We start from the raw sequence: 15469 nt of genomic DNA, 5'->3' as shown, positions 1-15469 counted from the left end.
TCTGGGACAGGAGAGATTTATACTCCAGGGTCACTTAGTGTTATATAAAGAAGGATCTTCAGTCACAGCAGTGATTAGCCGTGTGGTCCCGGATGTCAGACTATGCAGACAGGTAACAGACCGATGTACATGTCTTATTATTCATTTATATATTATTTTATATATGACAAGAAATTACTGACTTACATACAGGGCACTGGGCACAGGGTGACTGAAATACAGGCCAAGGGACACAGCCCTGAATAATTTTTAAATGGATTTTGCTATTATTACTGTTTTATATTTACTATTATTTTTTATTCATATTTATGCTTGTGTTTTGATATTTTTATGTTCTTAATTTTAAAATAATTATTTATCATATATCCTTCACTTTGTCAATTTCTTTCACTCCAGTATATACCCTTTTACACATTCTCCCTACTGTTGATCACCTTGATCTCCACCTATGTCTCTAAACCACCATTATCCACAAGCTACACTCTTCATATTTTTCCAACCATGTCCCCCCCCACCTGCATATAGGAAAAACACCCATGACTTCTCCACCAACACTGTTCACTCCAAACATTCCTGGATATCCTCCACCAAATTTCCTCAAACTTTATATTTTCCTTTCTCATTCTACTATTTGCTCACACATTTATTCCAAAAATTGATTTCCTAGACCTATCATTGGTTCTTTAATCAGCGCTATTGTCCGTAGATTTCACTCCCACCCTCGTTCTCTTCCCCCTCTGTGCACTTTATTCTCCACAAACAATTGACCATTCATAACACTCTTTCTCTCTACTTGATAACTCCATCTATCCGAACTCATCAAGTTTTTATTAATTTTGTTTCGTATTAATCCACTCCATTGATTTTATCTAATCTTTATTTATCCTGCATTCATATCCTGATCTTTAGCAGTTTGTTTTATTTTTATAATTGTATTTAATATTTTGCTTTCACTATCACTATTATTATTTTCATATTTATTTCTATTCTTATATGTACGTTTCTTAATTTCTACTTGAAGTGACCATTTTTTATTCCATTGTATTCCACTTCATTACACTATATTTACACTTTCTTTTTTTCACCTTTTATTGTCTTCAGTTCTTACCCTTTCTCTCTTCATTTCCTTTTATGTTCTACCTAACCCATTACTCAGCTGCCCTCTTCCTTTTCATCTACAGCTTGATGCCCAACTCATTTGCTGCCAACTCATTAAGTTTTATTTTCACCTTTCCTATTAAATGCTTATATGCATTGCACTTAACAATGATACGCTTTTCTGCAGGTCTCTTACGTACCTCTACTCGTGCCTTACCAAAATTCAAACTCTCCTCAACATCAACCAAACGCACCCCCGACACAATATTACCACGGAAATCCATCTACAGGACATCAAGATGCAATACACAATGCTCCACAATCCCTTGTTGCAGGCTGTAATATGTAATTGTAGTTGCTTGTTTTGCAACTTGCTTTAGACTTATTCAAGATTTGTATTCACCACTACATAAAGAAAACTTCATGGACATCATAAACAAGACACAAGTGACAGTGTTTCTGTTTTCTGGACTTACAGATGATGGAAAACTTACCCCGTTCCTCTTCATATTCTTCTTAAGTGTTTACATGGTGACTGTAATGGGTAACATCGGTATGATGACTGTTGTCCATAACACCTCCAACCTCCACACTCCGATGTACTTCTTCCTGACTTATCTCTCTCTGGTAGATGTTTTATACTCCTCAGTTATAACTCCTAAAATGCTGTCTGACCTTCTTTCCATGAAGAAGGCCATCTCATTCGATGGATGTGCCCTTCAGTTCTTCTTCTTTGCTGCTCTGGCATGTACTGAGGTGTTACTTCTATCAAGTATGTCGTATGACCGATATGCTGCCATATGTCATCCTTTCCATTATGTCTCAGTAATGACCAAAAAAAAATGTTGGTATCTGGTTGTCCTTTCTTTCTCCATTGGCTTCTTGCAGTCATCCATGCAGACTAGTTGTATATTCAGTTTACAATTCTGTGGATCCAACCTTATAGACCACTTCTATTGTGACATGCCGCCACTGCTCAAACTGTCCTGCTCTGATACCTTATCCTGTAACATAGTATGCCTTTTCTTAATAGTTACTTGTAGCTCAGGTTCATTGGCTGTCATCCTGATCTCATATACTCTCATCATTTTTTCCATTCTACAGTTGAAATCTGCTGAGAGCAGGAAGAAAGCCTTCAGTACATGCTCTTCACATCTCATGTGTGCCACCATCTATTACGTATCAGTGTTCTTTGCTTATCTACACTCTCCTTCCAATGTCTTTGATAAACAAGTCAAGATCGCTTCTGTCTTCTATTCAGTAGTGACACCAATGCTGAACCCACTTATATACAGCCTGAGGAACCAAGAGGTGAAAAGAGTCATTATACGAACAATACACAATCTTACTGATGTACATATAATTCTAGCATTTATTAGGGATAGAATTAGGGTTCTATAAATAATGTTAAACATACAGAAAACATATATGTAAACCGTTTTACACCTAATTCTGGATAACAAAATCGAGGTCAGAGATGGGAACGTATGATCCAGTAAATGAAACAGGTTGAGTGCAAAGATTATGGCAATAGAGTTTGGCCATAGCTAGATAATTTTAGTGACCTGGGTGAGCAAGAACATGAGTTCCCCCCAACATCTTGATGAGAGGAATAGTAGATATGGCCTACTTTGGGGGCATACTTATCCTTTGCAAGCATTAGGCTGTACTCCAATACCCTCCTTCCTCAGAACACAACTATTCTCCATGTTTTGGCTTATTGATCCTTGCGTGGCAATCTCTGTGCTAGGTCATTCTTAATTCTTTCTCTTCCCCTTCAAACACTTTGGAAATGTACCACACCCCACTGTTGGGTGCACATGGCCTCTTCTTACAATGCAGATAAACATAAAATGGGAAAAACTAAACAAATTCCTGACCCCGCGGGACAGTCGATCAAAAAAAGAACTTTGCCATCAGAATAGGAACAATTGGCAGTCTATGCCGCTCTTTCCTACCTGTTCTTGCAGCTTTCACTACCTCCTGCTGCTGGTGTTGTAAGGTCAGTTACATTTTGACCAGCTCCTGGATTGTTGGAAGACAGATAGGTACCATTCACCCCTAGGAAAGCAGAGCAATTAGTTAAAATATAAATATCCCCCCATCTTAAATTATTGGCTTTCCCAGTTAATAGATAGACTTAACACCCCCCCCCCCCCCCATATACAAACACCAGCCCCAATAATAAATTAATAGCATTCAAACTTAATAAATGGAAGTATTTACCAACCACCAACCCATACATTAAATTGTTGACCATTTAATAGACAGACCTAGCCCTCCTTTACATTATATTAAAATCATTACTAGTTCATAAATAGGCCTATTTCCCCCAACAAGCCACAATATCAACATAATAGCATTTATATCTCCCTGTGAGCAACAACATTAATTTATTGGCCCCCACATTAAACAGAGACACCACATTGCATTAATACCCCTACAAGCACCCACATAATATTAATAGTACTACCCCAAAAACACTTACCTGATCTCCACGTAGTATGGTGGATCTCTTCAGGGACAAGTCCTTCCCCTACCAGATTGCTTCAAGCTCTGACGTGGGAGGAAACGGGAGGAAGAGGAGCTGAACAGAACTACCCCAAGCAGCAACACAATTGTAGTTTGCTTATGATTCTATGAGGACAAAGATCCATTCTCTCCAGCACCTCATTTATTTACATTGCCCCTTTCTCTAATACCCCAGTTTTCTCCATCACTACATTTCCTACATCCCCCAAAACAACTTCCACGGTAGCTTACTTACCTCTGTATCTCCTTGTCTTCTGTCCTCCACTTCATGCTGGCTCTTCTCGGTTCCTCTCCAATGTCAGTGTCATAGGGCCTGATTCATTAGTGATCTTATCTTATGCAAAAGTTAGGATGCTTATTTTAAGAAGAAACAGGGAGATAAGAGTGAAGTTAAGATGGATTTTCATCTTAACTTCAGAAATTATTCACTTGTGGATTTGCTTAAGATAAGCAAAAAACGGCAGATAAGATCACTAATGAATCAGGCCCATAATGTCTTTAGTGACATAAGCACTGTCTGAGAGCTGGGCAGGAGCCGTAAGACATCAGTGGTGATGTCTTGTGACACAATATGCGCACCGGGGGGGCTGGTCCTGGAGAATCTGGAGCAAACAGCGGACAGGAGAGGCGCACTCTCAGCATTGCACCCTGGGCTGCGGAACTGGCCGCACCATCCTCCTTATGGCCCTGGAATTTGGGCCTTCTGCCACAACTTCTCCAGGTTAATTTATTGCATACTATCATTAAGGTCAGCAGTTTCAATCTTCATACATTAGTGCACAAATATAATGTTACTATATTATTACTACATTATTCTCATTTACAAATATATTTTTTTTATTAATTACTCTCTGAAAAAAAGAAAAACATTTGAATTAAAGGTATTTTTCACCCATTTCATAATAAAATGACAGAGCAGACAGATAAAAGTTATAACTTGTTTCTTTTTTAATTTACTTGATAATGGTTGGATGTTGCAGAGATGCTGATATTTTAAAACAATATTAGTAAGTGCTGTATTTCAGCCACTAAGCATCAGAAACATTGAAAGCATACATTTACAATTGTCTGAATGTATTTAAACTTGATGTTAGACTCGTACACAGAACTACTGGCTTTGAAAATGCTCCAATGTTACCTAATTAAATTTTTCTACAATATCAGTATTTGCGAACATGCACTATCATATGAGCCCAACGACTGACCACAGTTAATGTTATCCTATAGTCTAGGACAATAAATACTTTTTAATGAAAAATGACAATGTTCTGTAATTTTCAAAAATATTTTGTCTGTCTTAAAGGTTTATTGCTCCAAAGAGTGAAGCTGCTCACAGGGCAGTGCTTATGTCCAACCATCATCATCATCATCATCATTTATTTATATAGCGCCAACATATTCCATAGCGCTTTACCATGTCAGTGACAGTCATTAATGGGCAGGCAGGTAATGCTGCCACCAAACCATCGTTTTCATTATCCCATCGTTTTATTCAGAAAACGACGCCCCAACAGTGCATTCAATATGGCACAGTCGCAGTTTTTTGTCCACTTTTCACATACATAGTTTCACATACAGAAGTTTAATCTCTAACACGCACCAATGCAATAAATAGATCTGAATGATAATCAGAATTTATGACGATACACTAGAGAGTAAACATCAAAGAGCAGAGTAGTTCTATAAGGAAAAAAATATAATAAATCATCAATTACATTTGTCCATTAAAAATTATGTAGAAATGATAGAAAACAATAAAAAACATAGACACAAAACTATAAACTGCATACTGCTGTTTCCCTCTTCATTACACCATACCTTTATAACGGTTAACTAAACACTCTTAGATCTTATCTATGAGATAAACACACTGACAACTTGATTTTGGCAAAACAGTTCATTAATTACAAATTATAAAGTGTGGCGGCAAGAGTGATGCAATCAACTAACGACTAATAGCAAAACCGAACAGTGTATGGTCCACAAGCCGTAACCACTGGTGCCAGGACCTAGTCCTGGTGCTAAATCTGGCGTCATCATGACTACTCCCCTCTGGGCTCACAAGGACATACATGAACAGCACAGGTGGAGGGTACCAGGAGCCAGGGTGCTTCGAAAGGAGTAGTCACATGCGGCCAATCAGCGGTAGCACCGTGCGATTGCAAAAGGTCTCTCATCCACTGTGCCTCCTTCAACATAGCAAAAAAATATATGATTAATTAAAATTCCAGAACCGGGAGGGTGGAAGGGGATTCCTGAAGTCAAGAGGAAACATGCCTATTGAGGAACGAATATAATCATCATCATCATCATCATTTATTTATATAGCGCCACTAATTCCGCAGCGCTGTACAGAGAATTCATTCTCATCAGTCCTTGCCCCATTGGAGCTTACAGTCTAAATTCCCTAATATAGACACACACTCACAGACAGAACAACAGACAGAGAGGGAGAGACTAGGGTCAATTTTTGATAGCAGCCACTTAACCTGCTAGTATGTTTTTGGAGTGTGGGAGGAAACCGGAGCACCCGGAGGAAACCCACGCAAACACAGGGAGAACATACAAACTCAACACGGATAAGGCCATGGTCGGGAATTGAACTCATGACCCCAGTTCTGTGCGGCAGAAGTGCTAACCACTTAGCCACTGTGCTATAAACTCAGCCTAGTCCCACCCCCCTGCATTCATAGGCTGCAGTATGTCACCAGACTTAACCCTGTAAGCTAAGTGTCTGACTCGTGACAAACAGATTAGTTTATCTGCATTCAGCTTAAGGCCTCATTTTTCAAAATCAAAGCTTATATAGCTATATAGTGGTAAACAGCTAAGAAACTGTACACTTACTATCAAAATATGGTCAGCACTTCTGCCTCACAACACTGGAGTCATGAGTTCGATTCCCGAATATGGCCTTTTCTGTGTGGAGTTTGTATATTTTCCCCGTGTTTGCGTGGGTTTCCTCCAGGTGCTCCGGTGTCCTCCCACACTCCAAAAAAATACTGGTAGGTTAATTGGCTGCTTTCAAATTGACCCTAGTATCTCTCTCTGTCTATCTGTGTGTGTGTGTCTATGTTGCAGAAATTAGACTGTAAGCTCCAATGGGGCAGGGACTGATGTGATCTGTACAGCGCTGCGGAATTACTGTGCTATATAACTGATGCGCTATATAACTGATGATGATGATGATTTCAAAGCACTGTTCCTGTAGGCAACTGAATAGTTTTTAGTTGATAGATCTATAACAATTGCATCAATATATTAAAATAGATATTCAGTTTGTATAATTACTATCCAGTTGAGATCCAGATATTCACAATGTTCAAGATGATGCCAAAATAGCTACTGGTTGTAAAATAATCACTAAGATTATGTTCCTCCACAAGGAAACTTGTTAGTAGAGATTAAATACATGACAGTCTCAGTCATCAACTCCACATACATGGTTTCACAATATTGCAAGTGTTAAGTTGTAAAGCCCAACTCACGACAGGTAACAACGCTGCAATACTGATACAATTTCTCTCTCTGCATCCATCCGGATGTCTTTGACACCGTTGACGCGTTTCGTGAGACTTTTTCAAAGATATTCGATTCCATTTTTAACACAGAGATTTTTTTTCATCAAACGATCCTCTCGCGCTCCAGTTGAAGGTCTTCTGAAAGTGTAGGGTGTGCAATTGTTTTTTAACGCAGCGCATTAAACAGGCCAATATACTGTTTTATCTCACACCTCTTTGGGGTGTGTTAAAACTAAAAAACCTAAGAAGACTATTTGAAATCATGTAATAATGAAACAAAAAACAGAAACTTTGTTTATCAGTAATGCATAACATGAAAAACTTTTATTTATAAAAAATTATATTTATGTATGTTTTTTGGACTAATATGTATGTACTAATGTGTTTTGACATTGTATAGATAATTCTATAGTAAAAAATAGTGAAATTAAAAAATATGCTAAAAGAAAATACTGTATGTAGATATTATCAAATAGGAAGGTTGTGTAATGCAATCTAATGCATGCAAATGTATGCAAATGTATGCCAATCCTTTTTTTATATATATATATATATATATATTACATAACCACGTTAAACCCTCCCCTTCACTCCCCTGAAAATTTGCAAGCACCAATGATTAACGCGCGGGGGCAGCATTATCTCTTTTTCAATTGAATTGCATGAGTTTTAACGCTGCGTTAACTAGGATTTATTTTTTTTAACACTGTGGGGGGAAAAAAAAACTTGAATTCCCGCCTGTGAGTTCAAGTCCTGCACAAATCAATTTGTTGACTTTTTGGAACAATAGCTAATTGGTGTGGTTTGATGAAAATATTGAGCCTTTTAGAATTCACCATACAAAAGAGTAATGTTACCCATTGGGGTCCCAACAGAAATGTGGTCTTTACAGTTGCTGATCCATTGACTTTAGTGCCATAGAGTCTGTTGTCAGATATTATTTTGTTGGCTCCTGAATCATTGACGTTGACCTCAGTGAGCTCACAGCCGCTGACTCTCTGACGCCCTGGTGGTTCTTTGCTATGAGTTACCACAATGGAGGTTCTTCATCCAGCAAAACTGTTCGATGGGCCACTGGGCTAACAGAGGAAAGTACTTCTGTGACAGCATCTTACACAATATTTCCAAAGCTGCCAATTATGATGGCGAACAAGTGCTTTGTGTCCTTTAGCTCGGTTTAAAAAAAATTCAAAATGTTCTGAAGCTCCATATCTGCATGTAACAAAGTAGCATGATAGGCAAATGACAGGGGAAGTTCTAAAATCAAGGCCATATGTACTTGCTTAGGAAGTGGAACATATACTCGCCCCAGTGAAAGACAAGTTCTCTCCAATAGCGTTAACAACTGTCATTAAATTATGCTGTATTTTTGCAGATGGCCTGTATCCAATTATGGAGCAATATAGATGACAAGTTCTGAGCTGATAGGTCCATCAGCAAGTTCAGCCATGATAATCTCCTGTGTTGACTTGGAAACATTGTCAAGGTCTGTCATATGAAACACTGCATGTTTTTCCTTTTCCACGTTAACTTCCTTGGTGGCTCCGACAAGTTCTCCTTTCCAGTTGTGGCCTTCTGCCCCATCTACACAATGGGAGTACTAGCCAGTAGAGATGTTTTACATTTCTTTCTCTTGTACTAGTTTTCTGGAGCACTTTCTTTGGTGGATTCAGTAAGTTCTCCTATCCACCCTTGTGTGCGGACTTTGTCAAATGCAGATAGGATAAGACCCTTGTGACTGGTAAGCTGTGATACCCATTAGCAGTCTCTGTAAATACACCAATACACTTCACCATCTACACCTGGGGGTAAATGTATCAAGCTGAGAGTTTTCTGGCGGGTTTGAAAAGTGGAGATGTTGCCTATAGCAACCAATCAGATTCTAGCGGTCGATTTGTAGAATGCACTAAATAAATGATAGCTAGAATCTGATTGGATTTTCAAACCCGCCGGAAAACTCTCAGCTTGATACATTTACCCTCTGTTGTTTCAGCAAATCCGGTTTGATGACTAAAGTTAATCTGGAAATGCAGCACTCTATAACATTAATCTTCTAAAGGTACTGGAATATTCAGAAAGCGAAACTAAAAGCAGCAAAGAACTTTCAGGAACAGTTTCAGAGGATTCTGGAAGAATCTCCAACTAAGGCCCAGTATACAAAGTAGAGTAGCAGTCCCGGTATTCCAAATCAATAATACCAGTAAAGTTCACACATATATCAGAGCTCTGAGGATCAAGGAATATATGTAGCCTTCCACTGTACACAACAATGGCGGCATAGCCTCACTGACCATCTAGGGCGGAATTCAATTGCCGGCGTTGTGGCGCAAGGACATCTGCTTCAATATTAAACACAATCTCAAGCAATGTATTTATCATTGGACTCCCAGGACCTTGAAGCTGTAATGGTAGCTCCAAGTAATAAAGTTGAAGATGACTCTTCAGTCAGGGAACATTGCTGGCAACAGCATGGTGCAAACTATGAATCACCAGTGGGGGGCAGTCAGATACTGCTTCAGTAACCAAAGGGTCAGGACTCAGGGGTTAGTAATACAGCTCCTTCAGCAGTAGAGTCACCCATGGGTTCTAGAGCAATAAGCAAGTTAGCACCAACTATGCAATGATGGCAATAACCAGTGCTTGTTTTGTAAGAAAAAAGGTGCCGGAACTCACATTATGTAGTCAATCACCATACACACATCCACACACGTCAGTTGTGTAATGAAACATAACGGTCGCCACCCGCAGTAAACACTCATTGTGCGACCACACGACCAACCACAAGCCGAGCAGCGCCACAAGCCGAGCAGCGCCGTCACAACCAGCGCGGACGAAGCACGCATGCATCGGACTTGACACACAAGCAGCCAGCATGCACCGTTTTAATGATTTTGCCGCCGACCTGCTAAGCTCGACAGGGTGATTCAAGTCCACGTGGACCAAAATCAAATATTCAAAAGTTACTTTTAAAACTTGGAAAATCTGTCGAAAAAAGGTGCCCGAACTCAGTTCCCGTGAGTTCTATGACAAAAAAAGCACTGGTCACAACTAAAAGCTGGAGAAGGTGAGAAGCTGACCTATTCTCTTTTTTCACTAACAGGGAAATTGGATCAGCAACTCGTAAGACACCTTTCCTGTCGCAAAGTGTCTGCAGGTACTGTAGAGCAGCTAAATGAAATAATACACTCATAGGCAAACCGAGGGGGGATTCCTAGTGCCTGGAAACCCAAGCCTGGGGCACTGTATAATTGAGGCTGGACCCTACCTCCGCTTCACACGGCTCTGCTTGAAAAGGGAGAGCTGTGTGTACCTAACAGTAGTGCACGCAGCATTGCCCATGTATATTATGGGGATAGGAAAAGTTGGAGAGCAGCCAAGCACTGTCTAAAATGATAGCCACGCCCCCATGCATGGTCACACCCACTGGCGGCGTGGTGTGAAAACCCCCCTCTACAAATCCTGCGTTTGCCCCTGACACTGTATACTTCAGTATCTTTTCCCTAAACACGACATTTGTTGTGACAACTGAGAATGCTGAATAAATGCTATAATCTATGGACCAACAAGATTCATGCTATGGCAAAAGAAGGCCATCCGGTAACATTTATAAATGGCTTCAAACCTTCCGTGTTCACATGAGCAAAGGGACTGATTTATTGTAGGCAACAATTCTGCACCTCGAATGTACACATAAAAATATGGCCACACAATTGTAGTGTAATGTGTGCATTTGGAGTTGTCCATATCCTAAGAGGACCTGGTTGATGTTAATTCTTGACCTCAATGTTTCCACAGTAAAAAATGATGAACTAGGATTGTACTTTATGTGTGTCCAAATTTACCCGGTGCTCGGCACTGAGGAGCACTGGTCTCCTTTCAAATAAACACTATTAATAATAATAATAATTATGGTTACCTATCCATAGTGGTGTTTTTAAAGTCAGTACCTTAAAGCATATCATCTTCAGTGGGATACAAATGAAACAGTCTCTGTGTAAATAAATGTACTGTACATTACCCTAAAATGTCTGGCTAATCATTCGGACTATTCATATAGATCACTGACTTTACACATCATATTAGCAGAGGTACTGTCCATCAAAGATAAAATAAATTCAATTATTATGAAAGAGTGTAAGTGTATTCTCAGTTCCAGAGTAATATTTTTCCACCAATTACGTGACATTGGTTTGTTTCAATGTACAACTTTTAATGATTTGCGCTCTGAGACAGAAGATAATTATACTCCTGGGTCACTGGGATTATTATAAAACAGCAGCTTGATATACAATGATGAGGATCCTGGATGTCAGAGTATTATGTGTCAGACAGGTAAGAGACAGATATACACACCTCAACATAGGAACCATGTTTGCTACTTTTATTGTAAAAACATGATCGAAGAAACGGTGACTGAAGTATGAGTGTGACACCTTACGACACATTAAGGAATGTTAGGGGAATTAAAGCTGACATAAAATTTGTAGAGGATTTGTAGAATTAGATTGTCACACCTAGTACTATGCCGGTGATATCCACTGACTGGCAGAAATACATTTACAAAATCAGCAAAGAAAGGGGTTCTTTACTGTAAAGGTAGTAAGACTTTTTATAACGCTTTAACTAAGGAGCTGATGATTAGCAATTAAGGATGGAACTAGCACTTCATATCAACTCTCAGATTCATGTTTTTAAATGTAGAAGAGAAAGGTTTTGAGAATTCTTAGATATGGGAATCGTATATGAAATATTAGTCACTTAACTAAGCAACTACACAATCATGTAATATCATGTCCTGAAATAAGATTTACAACCTTCTTTTGTTTTCACACACTTGTTTGTAACAAGGGAGTTAGGGAAGTGGAAAACAATTACCTTTACTCCGGCAGCCTTGTGATCTGCAGGGCACAAGCAGAATCTGGGGGCAGCATCATGCAACTTTAATTCTCTTGATTCACAGAGCGATTTAATATCACACTGGAACCCAATATTATTAATATTCTTATCTACTATTTCTAAGGTTCCACAAGGCTTATGCAGTGATGTACATATGGTGTTTAGAACATACAACAAATTACATAAGTACATTCAGATAAGAACAAGGGGTACAGAAAATCAGACCAATAAATTTATCAATTTATTTAACTGAACAAATCATAGGGCTTTCAAAATCAATTTAGCATAACACAAAACAGAGACAGAGAGGAGGAGGGAGAGTGAGCAGACATGAGAGATAAGGTAGAGCCTGAATGTCGATATTCAGTGACAAGCTGTGGGAGAGAGGAGGATGCTGGGTGCCGGCGCAGCGCGGATTGGTGAGTTTTTGTTTTGTTTGCTTTTTCTCTGGCTGGCCCGCGGCACCCCTGTGACAGCACCGCGGCACCACTGGGAGCCGCGGCGCACACTTTGGGAACCGCTGGCTTAGGTGATACAGATTCCTGGTGGGTCTAGATGGTGCCCAGTTTACAATGTCCAAGATGGTCAGGGACGAAGAAGGTGCAGGGGCCTTGTTGCTTTCAGGGGTTTAAAAAAATAAACTGCGTTCTCTGAAAACCCCCCTCTTCAGACAAGCTTATAATATTCCTCAACTGCCCTCTTAACTTCACTACATTATCCTATTACCCTATTACCATCCATTACACATTTTAACACAAGACAACTACCCCCTGACCAACATTGTTGTGTGACATTATCATTTAGCTTATGAGTCACTTTTACCTTTGTAGTCTGGCTGGACCGAAATGCAAAATGTAGACTTAACCTCATGTGTCAAACTCCCATTGTCCCATAGATTGTAAACTTGCGAGCAGGGCCTTCTCACCTCTTTGTCTGTTTTACCCAGTTTGTTTATTAATTTGCTGTGTTTGTCCCCAATTGTAAAGCGCTACAGAACATGTTGGCGCTATATAAATAAATGTTGATGATGATGTCGTATATCACACAGGGACAGATTTGTTGACACCATAACAGATGACGTAAGATCTGATAGTCAAATGGAGCTGTGGTGTGGGTCCCTAGTTAACAACACTAAGTAGAGATTTCTAAACATTTCTCACCTCAAAGTGGACACTAGGGTTTGTAAAGCAAAAGATTAGTTCTGAGAACGAAGTCCTTAAAGGTGAAATTGAGGCTTTATTTAAAAATATAGATCTGTATTGAGCCACCTTGCTTCCCTAAAGTACAGTCATGGGCAAAAGTTTTGAGAATGACACAAGTATTGGTTTTCACAAAGTTTGCTGCTTCAGTGTTTTTAGACCTGTTTGTCAGAAGTTGCTATGTTATACTGAAGTAAAATTACAAGCATTTCATAAGTGTCAAAGGCTTTTATATTTGCAGTGTTGACCCTTCTTTTTCAAGACCTCTGCAATTCACCCTGGCATGCTGCCAATCAACTTCTGGGCCACATGCTGACCGATGGCCACCCATTGTTGACTAATCAATGCTTGAAGTTTGCCAGAATGTGTGGGTTTTTGTTTGTCCACCTGCCTCTTTAAAATTGACCACAAATTCTCAATGGGATTAAGGTCTGGGGAGTTTCCTGGCAATGGACCCAAAATTTTGATGTTTTGATCCCTCAGCCACTTTTGCCTTATTGCAAGGTGCTCCATCATGCTGGAAAGGGCATTGTTCGTCACCACCAAACTGTTCTTGGATGGTTGGGAGAAGTTGCTCCTGGAGGATGTTTTGGTACCATTCTTTATTCATATCTGTGTTCTTAGGCAAAATTGTGAGTGAGCCCACTCCCTTGGCTGACAAGTAACCCCACACATGAATGGTCTCAGGATGCTTTAATGTTGGTATTGACACAGGACTGATGGTAGCACTCACCTGTCCTTCTCCAGCAAGCGTTTTTCCAGATGCCCCAAACAATCTGAAAGGGGATTCATCAGAGAAAATGACGTTACCCCAGTCCTCAGCAGTCCAATCCCTGTACCTTTTGCAAAATATCAGTCTGTCCCTGATATTTTTCCTGGAGAGAAGTGACTTCTTTGCTGGCCTTCATGGCACCAGGCCATCCTCCAAAAGTCTTCGCCTCACTGTGCGTGCACATGCACTCACACCTGCCTGCTGCCATTCCTGAGCAAGCTCTGCACTGGTCGTGTCCCAATCTCACAGCTGAATTAACTTTAGGAGACGGTCCTGGCGCTTGCTGGACGTTCTTAGGCGCCCTGAAGCCTTCTTCACAACTATTGAACCTCTCTTCATAAAGTTCTTGATGATCCGATAAATGGTTGATTTAGGTGCAATCTTACTAGCAGCAATATCCTTGCCTGAGAAGCCCTTTTTGTGCAAAGCAATGATGACTGCACATGATTCCATGCAGCTAACCATGGTTAACAGAGGAAGAACAATGATTTCAAGCACCAGCCTCCTTTTAAAGCTTCCTGTCTGTTATTCTACCTCAATCAGCATGACAAAGTGATCTCCAGCCTTGTCCTCATCAACACTCTCACCTCTGTTATCGAGAGAATCACTGACCTGATGTCAGCTGGTCCTTTTGTGGCAGGCCTGAAATGCAGTGGAAATGTTGTTTTTGGGATAAAGTTCATTATCATGGCAAAGAGGGACATTGAAATTAATTGCAATTCATCTGATCACTCTTCATGACATTCTGGAGTATATACAAATTGCCATAAAAAAAACTGAGGCAGCAGACTTTGTGAAAAACAATATTTGCGTTATTCTCACAACTTTTGGCCATGACTGTATACATTTTCTCTTTCCTTTGTGCTCTCCAGCAGCGCACCATGGATATTAGCAAGAACCTAACTCATCAGCTGCTCATAGGTCCCGCCTGTACTGCTTAATGAGTTTACGTATCTTGTTCCACGTGGCCACTCTGTATATCACCACTGAAAGGACCTACCCAATCAGTGGCAGAACTACCATTGGTGCAGCAGGTGTCGTGCATCGGGTGCATGGAGACAATAGGGCCAGAGGTATGGAGAACTAGTGAGCTGTGGGCCCTGGATCCCTCCTCCACGCTTCCCTGTACCGGGGCCCACAGCTCACTAGTTCCGCTTCTGTACCCAATATCTCAAGTGTCTTCAGAGATCGACCCACATGTAATCCTCCAATGTATAGCGCAGACAAATTGAATCTGTTAACTACCAATCTTTGTATTTTTTATAGGATTTAGATGTTATAAATATTTATAATATTGGGCTCATTCAGGGTTGAATCATTGCAATGTATTTTTATATACATGGGGTGTAGTGGGAGATGGAAGTATGGAGAATTATTGTGGCAATGGTTGGGTGGGGAAGTTATAAGCCAGAAGAGAAAAAGGGACTTTGGCCAGAGGCTGGCTGGCAAAT

General features: G+C 40.1%; 1 protein-coding gene across 1 annotated transcript; it reads left to right on the top strand.

Moving 5' to 3' along the window:
• The first annotated feature begins 1521 nt into the window (after nucleotides 1–1521).
• Nucleotides 1522–9297, top strand: LOC142150370 (olfactory receptor 5B21-like). The gene is made up of 2 exons (XM_075205566.1): nucleotides 1522–2451; nucleotides 9211–9297. The coding sequence occupies exons 1-2, from the start codon at nucleotides 1522–1524 to the stop codon at nucleotides 9295–9297; spliced, it is 1017 nt and encodes a 338-aa protein (XP_075061667.1).
• Nucleotides 9298–15469: the final 6172 nt, after the last annotated feature.

Source organism: Mixophyes fleayi, chromosome 4, assembly GCF_038048845.1.
Source record: "Mixophyes fleayi isolate aMixFle1 chromosome 4, aMixFle1.hap1, whole genome shotgun sequence".
Classification (NCBI taxonomy): domain Eukaryota; kingdom Metazoa; phylum Chordata; class Amphibia; order Anura; family Limnodynastidae; genus Mixophyes; species Mixophyes fleayi.
Note: the sequence above shows the minus strand (reverse complement) of the source record. Positions and strands in the feature narration are given on the sequence as shown.